The sequence below is a fragment of the Lingula anatina genome, chromosome 9, assembly GCF_051362555.1.
Source record: "Lingula anatina isolate TDL-2025a chromosome 9, LinAna3.0, whole genome shotgun sequence".
Lineage (NCBI taxonomy): Eukaryota > Metazoa > Brachiopoda > Lingulata > Lingulida > Lingulidae > Lingula > Lingula anatina.
In genome coordinates, this window is record NC_141775.1 from 4,684,176 (window position 1) to 4,705,341 (window position 21,166).

Below are 21,166 nucleotides of genomic sequence, written 5' to 3' on the forward strand. Positions count from 1 at the left end.
AATAATAATAATAATAAAAGTAATAACAGAATGAATAAATAAATCCTGGTACTTGTGAAAAAGATAAAGCCTGTCGCTTACATGTGTGCAGCGACACTCACTTGTCTCAGAACGGTTTGCAATAGATGACAAAAAAACCGGCATGTTTTATGCCCCCGATTTAGGCTATATGCAGACGTACTGATCCATGCGACCTCTGTTAAGTTAGTCCCGTGTTTGAACAGATCGCTCCAGTGCTATTTTAACCCCAGTATCAGTATTTGGCTTGCTATTAAAAATATGTTGTTTTGAACGAGCCGGTTTACTATCCTAGTGCACGTTCCTAAAACACTGCAAGAAAAGTGATATTAAACAAATGACACTTACATATCTCAATCTTTGTGTCAATATTTAACTTGCCATCTAGCATCAAAAAGCGACTAAAACATCCAATGCTGTAGCTAGTAGAATAGTATAATATGTTGCTTGTCTTAGAAGGATAGCATACTGAACTGGTGTTACAAGTGCATAATTAAAGTAGGCCAAACAAAACATTAGGCTTCTGCTTTAAAATGTTTTAAAGTTTTGCGTTAAGCAAAATGCGAAGAAAAAAGTGCAGAGGTCAAATACGCTATTATTTACTCAGACAACTGGTTTCACAGTGTCTGCATTATTGTAACGTGTTACAAAAGATACACGCGATTAAGTCTGATATGTTGACATCTCAAATGCTAGATTTAAAATATTATTATATTAATTTAGACTAAAATTAAATGTAAAGTGCACCTTGATCCACACGATAAAACACTGCAATAATAAATAAAGTTGTCCTCAGCACTACGCTGATAAAATACCGGTTTACATACCAAAATCAAATTTCCGTATTGTTTAGCAAGAAAAGAACGCATTTCTTACATTACAAACTAGGCATGTCGCTTAAAACCGTTAAATTGAGGCGTTATTCGAGTGAGTTCTCGCACACACACACACACACACACACACACACACACACACACACACTCAAAGAGAGAGAAAGAGAGAAAGGGGTGGAGGGGGCAGACCGTATATATCTTTAGCTATGTTATGTTTTAAATGTAGGTACCTTATAAGCGCATCACTTACCTGTTGAGTCAGGTACAAATACCACGTAAGTCCTTAATTGTACCTTTCACTGACTTTAACCTCCTAGTGCACTTAACCGATTCAATAAATGCAGCGTTATAGTTAAAGCAACAACTTATGTTTGGTGAGTGACAAATTGCGTTCACACTTGCTCAGCAGCTGGTGTTTCTGTCAAGTCTTCATTAAAGCACAAATCACAAATCTCGCGCTTTTGAATGAGCGCCCGGTGAGAATACCGTGATTCATGCACTGTTCAAATCAAAGTGTTATCTGGATATAATACCATTAAGCAGAGTAATCGTATTCACAAATTGCATCACAGACAGAAATAGTGCTGATCTATGCGTGTCAACAGGTAATGTACGTATTCACAGTGGCCTCTTTAACGTACAGAATTGCAATAACCGCATCCGTATCTAAGGTCTGTGTCACTTAGTTAAAAACGAGGCAAATATATGGAGAAAGGCCCAGCAGCCAGTCAGATAGACTTTGTCATTCTCAAGGCAAGTTAAACAAGTTAATAGTTAACTTAAATACTGCCATTTATGGAGTGTGGAGAGGATTGAGGTTATAGAGATAGCGTCCAATACGATAATAAGAGTGACGTCACACGACCATTCAGTAGAGACCGGATAATAAATCACTTAATCGCTGACATAATTAGATGGAAATAGGCCTTACCTAACCAGTCGGATTTACTTGTAACACACACACATCGAACGACGTATGAGAGAGAGAGGGAGAAAGATAGAGAGAGAGAGTTTTCATCTTTCAAAGCCAACTTCACATAAAAGTAAAATGCCTGACCAGAAATCCTATATATACACAGAACATTTGGAAAAGATGTATTCTCGTTCATCACCATATGAACATCTGAGTTGAACATGGCGGTATAATTGTCAAAGTAGTAATCTGAAATGATTCAAGATTCCCGATTGATATAAATCGGCAGTTATGCTCTAAGCTATTACGTTTTAAGGATTTTCATTTCTCACGGAACGAAACTGCAGCTGTTTTATACCTTGCGCAAAATCTGTATGATGACAGACTAAGACTAGAGCTCCTTTTGTGCTTCTTGCGACATCACTTGGTAAAATTAAATGTACCCATTTCGAATCCTACATAAATTTGGAAAGTCCACAAAAAGATTGCCTTGCATCCCCTTGCGAAAAATAATTGCTGTCCCTTGGGTTTGTTTTGCCAGTTTGCTTGTCTTGATTTAATTTAATTTTTTTGAGGACCAAACGCTAAATTCCACAACTCGACTTTCTTTACTCGCCTTCAAAACACCAGTTAATGATCATGATTGAGCAAGGTCGTAAATGTAAATTTTGAAAATATGGAGATCAAAATAACGCTTTTAATGGTTGCTGTATGACATAGAATCAGCCATGTATTTTCGTTGGGCTGAGACCACCAATAAAAAAATAAACGACCCTTCAACAAAACAACTAAATAAATATATGAATAAATAAATAAATGTCTTTTTGCAATTTTCCCACCTGATTTATTTTCATGTACTATAGTGTCACATGTTAAGGAGAAAAATGATTCCGGAAAACCCTGGAAATAACATCAGGTGATTTCTTCCTTCGACGCGTGCATTTATCAATCACAGAAAATCGTTATCTTAGACATATTATTTTCTTTTTATTCATATATTTGATAACTGTAATTAATGCTTCTTATTGGCATTAATGCAAAACATATAAAGATGACTAAGGGTAATACCTTGACCAAAAAAATACTAGCCAAAAACACATTGAGAGATTTTGAGAATAAAATTGAGTATACTAATGGCAGCTAAGTGATGACAATTCCATACATACATGTAAATATTTCCTGGGCACAGTAGAAAAAATGCACAGAATGAGCCAATGGCATATATGTGAATGTCTAGTAAATTATTTCTGTGGCCCTGGTAGAGGAAGGTTATAAATCCCAGGTGCAGATTGAGGCCGTCTTCTGGGTCTTCCGCAGGACGATCAGATTTTCAAGTATGCATTGATGGGTATATTTTCTTTTGGGAGATGGTCAAAAATGGAGGATGGATCAACAAAGATAATTTGGAAAACTGTCTGCAAATATCTCTGGATCTGCCCCTGAATCCTTAAAGGTAACTTCATGCAGCTATATAAAAAATTAAATATTTGGCACAGGTTTGAAGATAAAATATCACCAGTCACCACCTTCATCCAAAGAAATCATTCAGTAATTTTTCAGTATGTTTGTTCATAATATTGGGGTCTCATTGCCAATCCTCAAATTTTTGGCCTGTAATGTTCGGCCTGCCATGAAAGTCCTTCCCTGAGTGTTGTGTTAACATCATCATCAACCTTTTTAATTTATCCTAAGATGCCCTGTTGTTCTTATTTAGTTTGTTCACGAAATTGAAATCTGACAGTTGATCCACCAAATTTTGGTCCATAGTGCCCCGCCCAAAACTGAAGGTCCTTTCCTGAGTGCTGATACCAGATGTACCTGACACCTGGTGGGTAATTTTGAAACTTGTGCTCTATCTGTAACAAAAAGAAACATAATATCAATATTACACCAGGTTAAGAATCTTTGTCTATTTTATCAATTTATATTCTATGAAATGAAAAAAAAAATGCCTTCTAAACTGATATACATGCCAGAAAAAAAACTCTCATGACTGTATCACAACACATTATTAAGTGATGGCCCAATATCATAAATGGAACAATATCATAAATAATATACTATCACAACGAACACAATATTGCATTTCAAATGACACAATATCACACCACAGGTAACACATTGTCACAACTAGCAGAATTTTGCATTACAAAGGACACATTACCACAACAAACACAATATCACACCACAAGTGACACGTGGTCACAACTAACACAATATTACATGACAAGTGGCACAATACCACAAAAAGCATCATGTAATATTATCACATCTAACTCAGCATCACCTTTTCCCAATGCCCTCCTTCCCATTGTTCAACATGTCTCTGCTTGGAGAACTGATCCAGCACTTTCTGCTTGTCTTCTCCCAGTAACTGAACATGAAGTTTGTACGTACTGCCACAGTCTCTTCTGGCTGTTGTCCTGGAAAGTTGTGCCAAAAATTATTAATTACTTAATTAATTGTTTCAGCTATAAGTTCAGCAATGAGTTTGCAGGAGTTTGCAAGAAAAATTTTATTGTTGTTAATTCGCAGCCATATTGCAGGAAATTTGCTGCAAGAAGGAATTAATTGCAAGTTGCATTTTTTCAAGTACTTATAAATTTAAATATTGACCTACCATTCAGAAATGTAGATGTCGGGTTTAATTTGGTCCAAGACAGCCCCAGTACACCCTTCCTTTAACAGATCAATGAGCTGGTGCTTTACACACCAGCCATATGATGTGGCCCAGCAAGTTTCATAGCCTGAAACAATAATAGTACATGTATCTTTTTATCTCAACTAACACAATATAACAATATCAGGTCGAACACACTAGCAGTAGTTTCACAAATCACAAAATGCCAAGGCCAAATTTGTGCAACATTTGAAAGAAAATAAATACATGATAATAATCTGTGTGTCAAAAGCTGTCAGGTGTGTCACTTTAAATCAATCTTGTTATAAAAGTGGATAAACTAGAGAGTTTGCCGATCAAAGCTTTTTGGCCCAACAATCTGATTAGAACTTGAATCACTACTCTATTTAGAATTTTCAGTTTGCCAAAAATTATTAACTTAGAAAAAAAAATTGTTAGAATTTTGTACAAGAACATATCATTTCTACACAAAATCTGACCTCTGGCCTAAGGTTTATTTATTCACCCTCTGAACATGATGTGATGGCTATACCAACATTACTTCTTATCAGTTACTCAAGTTTTATCTAATATCAATTTTGATTTACATGTACAATATTTTGCAAATAACTATAATTAATCACACTTTCAAATAAAATCAATTTAAAATTAAACACAATCAAATGCTAATCAATTCCATTGTTTGATTTTGACACAAAATCTGCCTCTTTAAAGCAAAATATCCTTTCCAAGATAATCAAATTCATGTCCTGCTATACCCTCTTCCTTCATTCCATCACAAGGATAACTCCCTGGGGCACATGGATTAGAGGTCTCTACTTTAAATTGATTGCCACCATTTTCTTCTATGGTCCAATGAAGTTTGCCATCTAAACATAATTAATCATTGAAATAACTGAGAGATGTCCAGAAATTATTGACTGGTAGATTTTTCTGACAGTATGTTTTGTTAAAGAACAATAATTAACAAAACATACTTTAGACAGGTAAAAAGACAAGTATGTCTTCTGCACAAGATGGGTGCATGAAACACACATGCCTTTCTATCATAATATAAATGATACAATGATGCCATTGTCTCTGAAACATAGTTTGCACAAAAATATATAACGTACATTTTTCAATTTATCTCAGCAGATTAGATTCTAATTTTTCTGATCAAATCAAAAATATCAGAGATAATAATAATAATAGAAACACTTCGATACAAACATGGGAATCATTTTTGTGAACTACAATGGTACCAAATCAGAGACAATAAGACATTGTACACTGTATAATCAGGGTTAGAATTCACAGCAGCCCAGAGATCACTTTAATTTATTATGTGGCAGCAGCTTTTTCACAAGTAAAGGCTTCCTAGTAATTGGGAAACGATGCTATACTGGTAGCTAACAATTAAATTCCAGCTGTGCACAAAAAACCTGAAAAACCCTTCTGTGCAAACTGTAACAGAAACATGACCTTTCAGGAATGAGCTGATCCTTGGGCTAGTGCGAGAAATGATAATTTGTTAAGTCTAACCCTGACCTGAAGTCGACCCAACACTCACCCTCCTCGTGCAAACAAGTAAATGGATCACAAAATGTCGACTCTGTCTCCACTGTGAACCTGTCCCCACCATTCTCCTCCACCTCCCAGCACAGTAGACCATCGTTAAGGAGACAAGTGGATTAAATATTTAGTGCACACAACACAGTATAAGGAAAGAAGGAGATAACTAGTATATAATGTGACCTAGGTTTAACATATACAAGAAACTGGGATTTTGATTTGACATTTTCAATGCATCGGGTCACTGGACGATGTCACATTTTGTTATAATTGATGAAAATGGACTTTCCATCAAGACAATTATTTTCCCATCAAAAAGATTGAAGAATTACCGTAACTCAAGCACAGATATTACCAGTACTTGTGGATCATCGTTTAGTGATAAACTGTACATCACTTTAAATCCCCATTACTCCCCTGCATCATAACTTCCCCCTGTTAATCATTATGTTTACTTTAAATATGTTTACTGTAGTAAATACCAAAACCTGGAAGAAACACATTTTTCAAACTGTCATTCAAAAACAGATGAGGGGGAGTAATGATACAGGCCGTGATGGATAATAAAATCATAATTTTGTTAGGAGGAGTAGCAATGCCAGGAAGAAATGGTATTGGGGTGTAATGATGTGGGGATGTAAAAGCGATGGCCTCATTCATAATAGAGACATTGTGCTCTATAGAAGGTACTGTACTATAGAAGGTACTGTACTAGCACCAGTGCTAGCAGATGTGCTTGTTGTTGTGTCCACTTGATGGGCCATATGCCTGGTGACTGTCTTTTCTTTTAAGACCGAAAATTATGTGCTGACCTTTGATAAAGCACGGAGGGCTACATTCTGCAAACTAAGAATCAGCGCTCACTCACTCCATATTGAGAAGGGGAGGAACAGTAAACCCCCAACCCCACCCCATCTAAGATTATGTCAAGTCTGTAATTCCGGAGAGGTTGAAGATGAAGTGCATTTTATTCTGAAATGCGAGGCCTATAAGGAACTACGGGCGGCTTTCTACGAAAATATAAGTTTCCTATGTAATACTAATGCCCTCTCTCCCCCGGATATGTTTATACACATCATGAATACAAAAGAAATGGATGTGATTACGCCCCTCCTCATATTTGTACAGAAATGCATGGAGAAGAGAGTAAGTCTTTCTGCGCATGTCCAAACCAGATCATAGTACCAGTGTGAGACCCGTTATGCGCTGTCAGCAGAGACTGGGCGTGTAGATCAAACCTGGTAAATTGATTATGGAATGCGACATTCGTATACATGTGTACAGTCACTGATTTCAACAATTGCTAATCTATATGTATATATATATATATTTATTTATCTATTTATTTGTCTGTTCTATGTTCTAGCCACTAGTATCGTATTGTAATTGATTGTACCTTTATGTGAAGGTGTTTGTCAATAAAGAATCTGAATCTGAATCTGAATCTTTTATGTCTGTACTACTCGTTTTTTTTTCACTTTTTATAGTACAGTAATTAAGTACACTTATAGTTTCCTACATACAGAGTACAGAGGTACAACGTACAGGTGCACACACGCACAGGTACATTGTACGCATGTACCGGTACAGTATAAATCTTCACAAATACGAGTTATTTAAAATAGTCCAGTTGTGAAGATTTTACCCTCAATCTAATAAAGACAGCAACATCAATTACCTTTTCCACTCGGGTTTTTGACCAGATTCCTGTTATATGGGTTTTTAAAGTAATAGTCCTTAAAATCTGCTGGCGGCGGACCCATTAAACGTGGAACATAAAACCGCTCACGTAAGCATTTCAGTCGCCACAGAGTGTTTCCGTCCACGATGTCTTTCCACTGATGACACACAAGACGACAGGTGTTAATGAGAAAGTCCGCTGGAAGATAGGATAATACACCTGTCAATGATTCCGGTGTTAAGTTTGTCAAATCGAGTATATCACACGATAAACCTTCAGCCATCGTGAAAAAAATTGACTTCCTTGTTTTCTTTCACTTTCATCAACTTCTTTTACAAAAGATCGGTTATTTCGATGACAAGCTTAAACTAGCGTTATTAATCAGTAATTTAATTTATAATTCGGTTCAAAACTTCAAACCACCTACATTAAATAGAAAGCGTAATGCGAAAATGGCATAAATTTTATCTAATAATGGTGATTCTTTAATACAATTTTGAAGCTTGTCTTGATAAGCTGACGTCATCAGACAACGACAGTAAACAATATGGCGGATGGTTGACAGGTGCGAGCATACGTGCAGAGAAATAATACTTTACCATGCCTGGAAAGAAGAAAGGAAAGGGAAAGAAAAAGGGTAAAAAGGGAAAGAAGTCAGGGAAGAAGTCGAAGTCTCCGGGGGCCGAAACACCAAGACCCGATCCCCTGACGCCCGAAGTCGCACAGCCTTTTGTAAAAATAGGAGAGAGCGTAAGTCCACATTGTGGAGTTTGTCTCCTTACCCCTATGGAAATACTTAATAACACATGATGCAGGTATTCTTGGCATGCTATATATTTATGCAAACATGGTTATGGTTATACATCTAATATCTTCAGGTCTGTGGGAGCAATTTCAAAGAGGAGGGGGCATTTTTCTTAAAAAACTTCACCCTATTTTGCAATTAAATCTACGTTTGTTCATTAAAGCAAAACCAATTTTTATTTACCAGTGGTCCTATCTATGGGAGAAAGTGTGAGTCGTTTGGAATTCCCCAACCTCCTTGCCTCAGTTTTTGGCCTTACTGGTGTGAGTACTGCACGTGCTCCCTCAGTACTACCGGTACATGGACTAGAAGTATACCAGGGTACACTGTGCATACATGTGTATAAAGGTACTAGTACATGTACATGTACCAGTGCATGTAGGTACTGGTACGTACCACTGCAATTGCCTATAGCATGTAAGGGCTAAAACTGAGGCAACCAACCCTCTCTCTGCCCCCTCCAATACTGGTATATGCTATGTGCTAATAGTTATAATACTAGTAAAATTAATATTCATGGAATATTCAAGATTATTTACATTTCTACTGAGCAAAAAAATATTGCACAAGCACAGGATATTACTGGAATAAATGCATTTACTCATTACTTTTGAAAATTAATATGTAGTACGAGTATAATTGATTCTTTCTCATTGTCTGCTCTTGCACCAACTGAACTGAACTAGTTCTCAGCACAAAAGTACATGTTACACACTAGAGAAAACTGCAGCTTCAACAGTACACATACCAGTATATATACATCATATTTCATTGAAAGCATTTGTATTTTTTCCTTTTCAAGCTGGTGAACCTGTTGAAAAAAAATGAAGTTAGTGACAAAGAAGTCCACGGTGTTAAAGTCTCAGGAATAGTTTTGGATGAGCTGACGGCACAGGATATCAGAGACCTGAAAGTCATATTTGATGTCTTTGATTCGAATAGTGATGGGTAGGTCAAACATTGTGCTTAGCAGTTATAATGCTATACATAAAATTATTAATTATTACAGGTATTTATTTTATATTGTTGCTGGACGACTACTGTCTAGTACTTTTGGGCACATGAAACAAACTCTACAAGATCATGAAATTGTAGGAGATAATTTCTCAATCTTCTAGGTTGCAAAGTTTTTCTGTACGTTGCATTTAACAATATTAGTACAAGAACCTACTTGTGCATATTTTCAAACAAATCACAGACCCCTTTTGCTACTCATGAAATACTACATTGTACTTTTAAAACCAAAGAAACCAGTAGATCATCTTTTGATTATACTTACTGATAACCTTTGGAGTGATTGTCAGTATCAGATAAAACCAAATAAACATACTTGGTATTTTGACAGTTAACTTATTATACATGGCATTCTCACATTCTTTTTATTTTCTCTAGGAGAATAAATGCTATGGAACTCCGTCGAGCATTAAAAGCACTCGGGTTTAAAGTGACCAAAGTGGAAGCTAGACAAATGATACAAGAAGGAACTGTGAAACACGGAGCGTGAGTAGAATACAGGACCATTCCCAGACCCTATCGTACTAACTGTAGATCAATCTATCTCCAAGGGGATTCTCGCTAAATTGCAATCAACTAAATTGGCTTAGATGTCTCTCATGCCTACTGAAGCTGCTAGGAGTAATTAATAATTATTTAGCAGCTTCACTAGGCATGCAAGACATCTAAGCTGCTTAAGCTGAAAGCAATTTAGCGAGAAAACCCTTGGAGATGGATCGATCCTGTTAGATCGATCTAGGTATGGGAACCCAGTCTTACACATGTTTCTCATAATGCTAAAATGGCTGTTGTTCTGCCCTGTTTTAGCTTTTTAGCCTGGGAGCAAACCTTTTTAGACTCAGCAATATGGGAGAGGGAGGGTGGGAGGGCAAATACATGTACTTAGTAGCTCTATTGTCATGTTGTCTACTTGAAGTTGGGCATTGGTTGACTGGAGTGTGGTAAGTGGTTAATTATTGGGACTGATGTGGTTTAAAAGTGATCAATCTAAAAAGGGAGGCTAGAACTTACTGGATTGATAAAGAAAAGAGGTACTGCTTATTTGTTTGTATTCATACATATTTTTATAAGCTAGGTGCAGTACTAACTCAGATAATTATACCTATTTCAGCTATGCATCTTTTAATGACTTCCTAGAGTTTGTAATTGGCAAGCAAGGGGATTCTAGAGATGTCCATGAAGAAATTGTCAAGGGCTTCAAGATGTTTGATTATGGTAAGTTGAACTGTGAAATATATATAAAAAAAAAAAGATACCTGGTACATGCATCAAATTATCTTACAATAGAAAATAAATGATTGAATGAATAAATAGATTCGTGTTGCATTTGCTGGAATTATACTGTTGTGTACTCGTGTAATATATCAGCAATTTTCACCCAGAATTTGACAATCCAGAATTATACATTTCAAAAACACTTTCCAAGGCAAAATACAGCGTATGTCAGATACAATCTATTAAAAGTATAGCTATAGTATTTCTTATTTCATTATTTTCAGACAAGACAGGGAAAATCACTATGGACAACTTAAGGAGAGCATGCAGAGAGGCAGGAGTCAAGTTTACGGAAAGAGAACTAACAGACATGGTGGATGAGGCAGACATTAATGGAGATGGAATGGTGGACGAACATGAATTTATAAGAATCATGCTGCAGACTAATTTGTTCTGTTGAAAAAGTGACTTTTAAAATATTCGTTATGTTTTAAAACATTGATATCATTACTAGACATTGTCACCGTAGCATTATTTTACATATGGTGATACATGTACAGTTGGTGATACATGTACAGTTGTACATGTACCAGCTACATGTACATGTGCTAAGACAGCTTCTTTAAAATTTTAAAATTTGCAAGTGTTTTTGATTACTAGTACTGTACATGTATGTTGCAGCTGTAGAAAGGTCAGTTTGAAGTTATAGATTATTTTCGTCACATATTGACAAATAAATTTCAAAATATGTGAAACTTTCATTTACATGTACATTTATACTTGTGTAAAATTTTAGGATAACAATATGATACAGTTACATGTACATACATGTATTTATGCATGGTGAAAGAAATATATATTTTCACCATGACAAATATTTATAACAAGTTTTTAATAAAAAAAAAATGAAATCTATTTGTTTTATTGTGTAGCAACACTGTGCCTTCAAGAGTTGTGAAAATAAATAAATTAAAGATCTACATCTGTACTTTCATACAGCACAGGTGTGAAATACCTGCTATATACGGAAATTAAGAGTTTATATTGTGCAAACTTTGTAAAATGAAATCTTTTAAAATGGGAAAAATACATTTGGGGAAAACTTTAGAAGATCGGAGAGAACACCGTATTAAATAATGTAAATTGAGCCACAATAAATATATCTTTCAAAATTCGATCGCTATTAGAAAGATTGTGATAGCTGTGCCACATTCTTTTCAATAACAGCTAGCGCATTTATGAACTCTTTTAATGTTCAAGGAAAGAAAAGACAAGATACTGAATATTTCTACCTCCTTTTAAAAACGAAGCTAAAATGCACGATGGCTCATAGACATTTCGAAGGTGCTGGTCATGTGATTGCATACGCCAAGTATAGACCCCACTGGACCAAAAACATCGTAGACAGAGTAATAGCATATCTTCAGGAAAAGGTATATTGAACTGCATCAAAATTAATTGCTAACTGTCCTGGCGCAATTGGAATGCCAGTGGAGCTTGGTTATCAGAATTTCAGCGCAGTGAAATTATTAGATATAAATTGTATTGATGAAATAGATCGCGCAGCTTGCATCATTGCAGTTTAGATCTACCGGGGGAGGGGGGTATTTGTTAGGTAACTGCAACATAATTATAATAGGTTTTGAAAATAAAACGATGACATCTTAAGTCATAAGGAATAAAATGAACAATGATAGTAAAATTACGGCAAAGTGGACTTTGACCAGGTACATTTTTTGCAGTAGCATACGTGGACGGGGTCTCATCAAAAGGATTTTGTTACTATTTATATTATTTCCCTTCTTTTTCTTCTCATTAAATGATAATTCTATACATAATTATCAGTAGAGAATGAAAGAACGGTCATACAAGTACTAGTAACATTTTCATTAGCTCTATAGATTCCGATTATATTTAAAGATAAGAGTGTCCATGCAGCTTTTTAAATCTGAAGAACTGTCTTGTTCCATATGTACATCTATAAAGTTAGATAAAACCAAACAGCTTTGAATATTTGAAGAACATTTTTTTGGCCGCATATTTTTTGTTATCCTCACATTTTACACTTTCCAGCTTCCTGCACCGTACAACCAAGCTCTGGACGTTGGTTGTGGATCTGGGCAGTTCACACACTTGCTAGCACCGCACTTCAATCATGTGACAGGAATTGACGTCAGCGACAACCAGATACTGCAAGCCAACAACAAGAACGACATGAGCAATGTTACGTTTAAGTATGTGTGTTAATTGTTTTTGTTATAAATTAGTGTAATTATCACACACTATAAAGTGGTTGTATAATGAGTATTGCTAGTAAAATTTTTTTCTGAATAAATTTTGGGGAAAATGGATCATTTGTCAAAAAAAAAAAAAAAAAAAAAAAAAAACATACATGTGTTTTCTTTTGCTTATTTTATTTAATATTTTATCATAATTTATCATTATTATAATTATGATTTGCTGAAGAATTGTATCACTTTTGATCTGATATATTTTTAGTTGAGATGAAAAGATGCAGCAGAAGCAGATGAAAAATACAGTCTTTCCCTGATTCAGGTTTGATATATCTGGCCCTGATGGCTATATTTCAGGAAGGGCAGTGGAGAGAGTTTTCCTGTTGATGACCACTCTGTAGACCTAGTGACCAGTGCCCAAGCTGCCCACTGGTTCGATCTGGACAAGTTCTATGCTGAGACTGAGCGGGTGTTGAGACCACATGGTTGTGTAGCGTTGCTGGGGTATGCTGTCCCTGTGTTAGACTCCAACCCTAACGGGGAGCTACTGAGTAAATATATTAGAGATGTAAGTTTTTTAAATAACAGTAAGAGGTTTATTGTTCCATCTTTATTTTTTGCTGTTGTTTGTGTCTGTGTGTGCTCGTGCATGTGTGTGCGTGTGTGAGTGTGTGTCTGTTATTTGTAGCCTGTATTAAAGCAGGAGATCAAATTTTATACATAATTTTTCCCAACAACAACAACAACAACAACAACAACAACAACAGCAAAATAATAAATAAATAAATAAGATGCAGAACTTTCAAAAAAAATTTAGATTTCGTAAGACAGTAAGAGAAAATCAGGCAAAATTTGCGTCAGCTTAGTTTCCAATATGATAATTTCATCTGGGATCTATAAGCCACACCCACTGCTAAACGCAAGTTATTTGCCACACTTGTCCTTCAGTTTTATCGACGCCTCTGGAAAACCGCTTGCTGGGACGAGATGAGAAAACATGTGGATAACAGATATCCAGATGAACGCTTTGCTTGTAGGCTGCCACTGAGAGAGCACGTCAGGTCTGTAAAGTTCTGAGATTGCACTCTTTTTGAAAAAAAAGTTAAACTAATTGTGATCCAGCAAAAATCTCCTGCTTGTTTTCAGTGAGTCGTAAGCCATGTTTCCAGTGAAGATGGGTTGACAATACTTGGAGAAATCCATACATGTATAAGTAGGCTACTTTATACATTCAGCTCATCTTAGGAAGTAGAAATAAGGACATGTACATGTAAGTTCTGTACCTCAGCTATAAAGGCAGTGTGTGGTACAGCATGTAGATTGGGCGTGCTTCCTTCTGTGAGCTAAACATAAGTAGATACATATTAGATAGTTTAACATTATGGTGGCAACTGGTGGGACAGCAGAGCAACTAGAATGACTTCCTGTGGTGAGCCATAGTATTAAATTAATAATAAATGATATTGATTTTATATAGTAATTAATAGTAATTTAAGACCCTGTTAAGATGGAAACATGGCTTTAATGGACAAATGACTCGGTGGTAACAAGAGAAAATTTGGAGTCTGAACAGTTTTGGCTTCTTCATTGTGCACACAACTTACAGACCTAGATAAACTTTGGCCTGGTCAGGGTTAAAACAAACCTGCTTCCTAATTTTACTGTGATTTACTTGTAGTCCTCTTAATTGTCACATGCGTCTTTTCTCTCTTTTGATTTACCTATGCTGATAAGAAGTGGTATAAATTGATATCTGAATGGCATGCTTCTGGCTTAACCTATAATCTCATGATAATTTAGATGGGGATCTATTTGGGTTACTGTGTGTTCCTGTCAACGTGATATCATAATTTTTAATTGAATCGTTTATAGGCTGTGGTCCATATTGTTATATGAAACAATATGCTCAACTCAATTTGACCATGGATCTCCATAATATACAAGTATCTGTTAAAGTAGCTACTGAAATAATCCCAATATTTTGGGGATGAAGTTAAAGGGCTAACAACTGTTCTTTTTGCCCAAAAATGGATTTTCCTAGGGTAAATGACAAAGCTTATTATATTTCTGTAAGTTGTTTACAATGCATTTATTGTGAATATGAGGATATCTTACAAAGAGTTGTTATCCCTTTAAATCTGGCAAGTCATAGGTTGTTACCTATATTCTGTGTGATACTGTATTCCCCACACTGTAGGTTGACAGAGTTTTGTACAGTGAGCAATGTTGGCAGCCTGGCAATGACCATTGTTATGGTAGTTACAAAGATATACACCTACCTTACCAGGACTTTGTAAGGTATGAAACCAAAATTAAATAAGTATAGTAGATTATAATTAATGCATTGATAAATAATAACAATAATGTGTCTTTGCCAGCTGTTTTATTTCAGTTTGTGATTTCTACAATGCATATCCTGCATATATTGTGAACAGAGATAAATCTCCTTCTGGAAAGAGTTATTGAGATACAAGTAGTCAGTCAGTTGCCCTTGATACACTGTTGCTAAATTAATGAATCAGCCACTCATTTAGTTGCTGAAGAAGTCAGTCAATTAGCAAATTAAATCATTGAAAATTTAATCAAATTTAATGTTAGTTTGCCATTACTTACAGTAGTTTACACATTAGTCAATCTGTTAGCTGTTTCGGCAGTTAGCTTTTATGTGTATCAGTCAGTAATAAGTTGGTCAGTAAGTGAATCTGAATGTTAATAAGGATATCCTTATAAAATCAGCTAGTAAGTCTGACACTTAATTATTCATTTTTATATAATATTGATGATAGTTATTATTTTTGATCAACAGAAGAATTAAAGCAATGTTAAATATTTGCCTTTTTATTTTTTTCAGAGATGAGACCTTGAGTATGGAGTATGACACTACACTGGAGCATTTTATAGGCTATGTCAGCTCTTGGAGTGGCTATAATAAATATATGGAGAAATACCCAGAGAGTAATATACTGGAGGATTTGCAGGAAAAGTGAGTAATTACACACATTTTGGACTAGAATTATAGGGCACATGGAGAAATATTCATTTAGTCCTAGATATATTGCATAGTTTATTGACTGTAAAGTTATTGAAGTGGTATTTGGAGAAATATTCAAAGAGTACTAGACTGGGTAATTTGAGGGAAGGAGGGGAAATTTTTTTGTAATTTTTAGAATGGGTGATTGTACAGTCAAACCATTAAGGGTGAATTAATTATTTTTTTTTTCAGAAGTAAATAATTTATGTTTTTTAGGTTGTGTTAACTTGGAATTTACAAACGTCTTAGTCAATCTGTTGATGGTGTATATAAAACCCTTTAAAAGTATATTCTTAAGAAATATTTCTGTTAATAACTCTCATTTCAGCTTATTGAAAACAATGGACAGAGAAGCAACCATACATTCTGAGCTGCACGTGACATTCCCAATCTTCATGTTGTTAGGAAGAAAGCCAGGATCCTAGACCAGAACAGCATTGGTCCTGTCTTGGAATTGGCTCCCACCTAGGGTTTATTTTTAATGTTAAGACTAAACCAGCCAGACGTATTTATATCTGCAAAGGCCAGGCTACAGAATATTTGCACCTGCATATCAGACATATGAATTACCGTCAGGTTAATAAATAATGGATAATGGATGGACAACTAATCTTAGAGACAAAATGAAAGTTCAATATAGATTGTGAGGTATCAGTAATAACAAAGTGGTCTGTCAGCTCAATGAAACGGCTTATGTTAAAATGCAACTTGTTATTTATTTGATATTTCATTCAAATTGGGTTATTCAAAGTTGGACAATGTGCCATATTTCTCCTCATGGATTTCGTACATTTTTCCTCGAATTAGACAATCCACATTGTGTCAACCTTAAGCACATTAATCATAGGAAGAAAGCAAAGTAGACATTACTAAGGTTGGTTTTGAAATGAAGGGCCGTTAAAGAAAGGATACATTTAGTTAATATTTAATATTTAACTTCAAGTCAAATTTTTATGATTTATAATGTATGATGTACCTTTTACAGGTTATAAAAATATTTTTAGTGAAATCTTAAATTATTGGTTTAAATTTTTACCTCTGTGATTAGTTATATATTTGCAAACATTTCTACAATTAATATATTTGATTAAAAACCATGCTGCCTTTCTGAATATTCTTTATTTATCCAGAAACTATGTGCCAATTTTCATGCACGTATGTAAAGCCATTAACTGTAAAAGTAGGACGCAATATTTTGAAATTCTCTCTCTCTCTCTCTCTCTTGGACTTTATTTACGTATCTGACCTGTTCTGCCTATGACCGATTTCCCTATGCTTTCACACAAATTAAAAAAAAATCAAGGTGGCAAAGATAGTTTACGAGCCCACCTGACAGTAATTAATTTTGAGGAAATCATATTTACTTCACCAATTTTTCCTTTTTTTATGGGCAGTGGCTTGTTGAGTGTGAAAAATCACAATTGAACTCGGAAACACACACATACGCGCACACACACACACACACATCCTTAAATCTGAATGCTATGCACGTTCATCGTCATACGCTTAAAACAAAGCTTGTCTGCTGACCCGTTTTCAGAGTGCCGCTGCTCGTTATCCAACTTAACAATTTTGGCGGCCTTACAAAAGATGTAGCCTGCTCTAAGGTACCCGTACTCGTACCATTGGTCTCAGTTCTTCACCTCCCAATCCTAGGTCTTGCCTTCATGTTATCTTGGATCCGCCCCTGTCTATGTTAAGACTACTCGCCTGAAAGCTTTTACATGTACCTTGAAGATACACTTTAGGGGATTAAAACACGCCAAAATCAATTTCCTTCGCGGGCAAAAGCGATGTTCTCCTACTTGCAAACCCTTGACCTGCTCCTGCGCTTGAGTTCCAAGTTTTATCCCATTTTTATTTTCGTGATTCAGTTCTAAATGTCTGGCGAGTTATTTAGAGCGGCATGTCTTCCTGTACATTGCAGAGAGAACCATCGAAGCCACATCCTGTTATTTGAAACTTGTAAAAGCTAAGTAGCTGCTATATATATGGACACAGAAGACATGTCTTTGGAAAATTTTCAAACGCTCACAGTGTACCTATAAAATGAGAATGACACCTGTTATTAGAAATGGATTGGTAGAGCAGCACCATCCCCAGAGATAAAAAATAGGGGTCTTAATAAAGTCTTAAACTTTTAGTTTCTGTCAGTCTATGACTGGGTTCCCATGCCTAGATCGATCCATCTGGATCGGTCAAACTCCCTGGGGAGTCTCACTAAATTGCTATCAACTGACGCTTAATTGTCTGTCACGCCCGAATCAGCAAGGGGGTAAAGCTTTACTGGGCGTGACAGACATTTAAGCCGGTTAAGTAGATAGCAATTTAGTGAGACTCCCCAGGGAGATAGATCGATCCAAATATCTGTGGGAATGGTCCCTATCAGATGTTTCTCACTTTGCCCCCAGTCAGCCATAGCATCTTAATGAGTACTTTAGGGGATAAAGGGCCAGGTATGCATGTAATCTACAGTTTATTTATTTATTTTTTTTTTTGGGCCGTAAACAGCTGCCCCCATGGGGTACCTCGGCCTTCGACCCCGAACGATAGATAAAAGAGATAAAAGGTAAGCCCAACCCACACTGATCTGTGCATGCCACACTTTGTAGCAGAGTCGTCCTTGTAAATTGATATGTGCTTTACAATGGGATCCGTGTTACCTGTGGTGTTTATGTGTATAACAGCCTTGATCTTTACTGGTATGTGGAATATTTCACAATTTGATGTTAAATACAAAGTTGTATATACTTATGCGAGCGTGTACTAGTACTTAGAGGTATATAGGCCAGTTTAAAAATAATGTTCCGGTAAAACCGAAACATATTTTATAACTGAATATATTTTCATTTCAGGAAAAGTAGCCGAGTCGTACACTTGTACCAATCCTCAATTTAATGTGGAAGACAGTACTTACTGTTATGAGAAAATAAAAGTTCAAAGAACCCACAGTAATGCCACAAAGGATTGTTCGACGAATGGAGGTGGTCTTATAGAAATCACCTCCCATGTTATAAACCAGGCTGTTTTAAATGGAATGGACGAGAAAGAATATTACTGGATAGGAGGAACAAAAGATGAGAAAGGAAACTGGTATTGGCCGGAAGCAGGTAAGGAATCACATTATCTTCAGGGTATTCGCATCAGTATAGAATACATTGTCTTTTTTATGCTGGGATTATATGTAATCAACAAACGTGTCTTAATTGTTTGTGTTAAAGTTGTGTGTATGGAACAAGTTTCTGCGTTGGCTCGCCACTTTTGGGAAACGACTTGGGTTGAACCTGCCTATTTTTGCCCCCCCCCTCTGTATCGGTACTGTCGATTCAACAAGGGCATATATTCGATCCTTAATGTCATATCTTTTTCGATCTGCCAACTTGAGCAATGTACAAGATAGATTCAGCAATACGCGGTTATTTTATTTTCCAGTGGATCGTTTTCATTCATTTGAGGGCAGGTTAATTTACGTAAATGACAAGGACGGTTGTTTAGAATGATATTTTCTGAAACTCATGGTTACGAACGCACTTCATAAATACCTTTATCCATATTTAACATTCAGTGTACTCCAAATTCTAAGTTTAGAATTCCTTTTCCATGTTACCATAAACAGCATGGTTGATTTCAAGAAACCAAGAGACTTCTCTGTACATGTTTTTGAGCAAAATTCGTTCATCATTCCAACTTACCGTATGAACTTTGTTTTCCTTTTTCAACCTTCCTTTATTTATTAGGCCTGACTAAGCGCTTTGATATTTATATAAGTGGTCTTTAATTATATAAATTATTTCCCGCAATTTTATTTTTAATATAGGTTACCAATGGAATTTCAGTGCATTGAGAGATGCAAGGAGTAACAGCAAATGTTTATATATCTCGAAAAGCAACACAGCGGGAAATGGTTGGTTTACCGATTCGTGTGATATGAAGCGAAGATACATTTGCCAATATAGTAAGTTAAATGGAACAAAATGTTGACTTAATTCTAGGGAAATGGCATTTTGTGTGGAGTGATACAATCAAATGTGCAAAAAGTTGGACTAAAAGAGACACCAAGCACAATAGAACAGGGGGTAATACGTGAAATTTGGCGGTCGTATTATCATTTGTATTCATTAAATAATAGCAAAAATGATTGACCTTTTTCATTATAATTGGACGACCAATCTTCACGCGTTTCCTTTCAGAAATGGACTCAACGACCAGTAGTGCGACAACGGAATCGTCGACTACAAAACAAACTTCCCATCCCCTTTTAAACACAACCAGTCTCCCAATCGTGAACCAGTCATTAACTACTGGCGCGTCCAAACCACTCAGTTCTTCAGTCTCGCCGCAGATAAAATCTACTGGGATTTCCAGTCAAAACACAAAAGAAATAACCCACAAAACCACAAACAAACAACAGGGAGAAATGCACAGCACCGTGCACATAGAAACGACTACGAAACAACCCATTGGCAAACAGACAACAACACAACTATCACTGACAAACAAGACGGACATTGATTCATTGATAGCCGAACTTGCAAGGCAATGTGAAGCTGAAAGAAAAAGACAACAAGTAGGTGGGTAAAAGTCGTCAAAAAATTCCTTGGTATAAGTATGTATATTCTTTTGGTGTTTAATTTAGTAATCATTCACATTTGAGATAAAAAGTATACACTCCAGTACCTGTATATCTAATCAATGTTTGAAAATGTTTGCAGAGGATTTATTTTCTTTAAAATGCGACACTGCAAAACATTGACTGCTCATCTATTTTAATTCAATTCTTATTTCAACTTTCATCGTTTATTTCAAAGTGTGCCTTTTTTAATTTTCGAGAGGGTTGGGTTGCGCTTTTGGTTTGTTTAATGATCGTTCTATTTTTATGTCTAATAGAAGTGAACGGGTGGATCGGAGGGTTTAGCGTGACGCTTGTAATAAGTATTACGGTTACCCTATCTTTGGTTATTGTGTGCCGGAGGTGAGTACTAAGTTTTGTGTGCTCGATAGCCTTTGCTAGAACCTGCTTTTTGTTATCAAATTTGTCAATAAGTAGATCATAATTCGTGTGACATCTCTAAGGTGTTTATTGCTTGGCTAAATATTTTAACCATACTTGTACAACTCAAAACAATTCACATAGACCAGGAGTGAGGACGACATTCTGGCTTTTCAAACATTGCCGTAGCAATTTGTGGTTTCTTCTTATTCTAAAGGAAAAAAGGTCGAAAATGAA

General features: G+C 35.9%; 5 protein-coding genes across 7 annotated transcripts in view; 3 read left to right on the forward strand and 2 right to left on the reverse strand.

Moving 5' to 3' along the window:
• Nucleotides 1-1,463, reverse strand: part of LOC112042164 (ATP-dependent translocase ABCB1-like) — a 46,771-nt gene extending 45,308 nt beyond the window's left edge. Inside the window, exon 1 of the mRNA XM_086996341.1 lies at nt 1,102-1,463. The gene's annotated coding sequence lies outside the window, so the exon portion shown is untranslated. The remainder of the gene's footprint in view (nt 1-1,101) is intronic.
• A 1,122-nt stretch (nt 1,464-2,585) lies between these two features.
• On the reverse strand, nt 2,586-8,779 carry LOC106162805 (F-box only protein 44). Its single transcript, XM_086996348.1, has 7 exons — nt 8,629-8,779; nt 7,638-7,838; nt 5,958-6,059; nt 5,164-5,274; nt 4,385-4,511; nt 4,052-4,187; nt 2,586-3,620 (listed from the first exon to the last, which is right to left on the reverse strand). The coding sequence occupies exons 1-7, from the start codon at nt 8,777-8,779 to the stop codon at nt 3,471-3,473; spliced, it is 978 nt and encodes a 325-aa protein (XP_086852474.1). The 3' UTR covers nt 2,586-3,470.
• A 2-nt stretch (nt 8,780-8,781) lies between these two features.
• On the forward strand, nt 8,782-11,134 carry LOC106168154 (uncharacterized). Its single transcript, XM_086995564.1, has 5 exons — nt 8,782-8,793; nt 9,248-9,393; nt 9,838-9,945; nt 10,571-10,674; nt 10,959-11,134. The coding sequence occupies exons 1-5, from the start codon at nt 8,782-8,784 to the stop codon at nt 11,132-11,134; spliced, it is 546 nt and encodes a 181-aa protein (XP_086851690.1).
• An 806-nt stretch (nt 11,135-11,940) lies between these two features.
• On the forward strand, nt 11,941-17,036 carry LOC106168153 (putative methyltransferase DDB_G0268948). Of its 3 annotated transcripts, none has more exons than XM_013547110.3 (6): nt 11,941-12,107; nt 12,748-12,908; nt 13,266-13,476; nt 13,857-13,969; nt 15,760-15,891; nt 16,268-17,036. In XM_013547110.3, the coding sequence occupies exons 1-6, from the start codon at nt 11,997-11,999 to the stop codon at nt 16,362-16,364; spliced, it is 825 nt and encodes a 274-aa protein (XP_013402564.3). In that variant the 5' UTR covers nt 11,941-11,996; the 3' UTR covers nt 16,365-17,036. The 3 variants fall into 3 exon arrangements, with proteins under 3 accessions (XP_013402564.3, XP_086852276.1, XP_086852277.1); XM_086996150.1 differs by lacking the exon at nt 13,857-13,969 and adding an exon at nt 15,106-15,206; XM_086996151.1 differs by lacking the exon at nt 16,268-17,036 and adding an exon at nt 15,106-15,206.
• Nucleotides 17,037-18,514: 1,478 nt separating this feature from the next.
• On the forward strand, nt 18,515-20,518 carry LOC106162827 (uncharacterized). Its single transcript, XM_086995565.1, has 4 exons — nt 18,515-18,641; nt 18,795-19,049; nt 19,757-19,894; nt 20,130-20,518. Exons 1-4 carry the CDS (start codon nt 18,575-18,577, stop codon nt 20,516-20,518), a joined length of 849 nt encoding a protein of 282 aa, XP_086851691.1. The 5' UTR covers nt 18,515-18,574.
• Nucleotides 20,519-21,166: the final 648 nt, after the last annotated feature.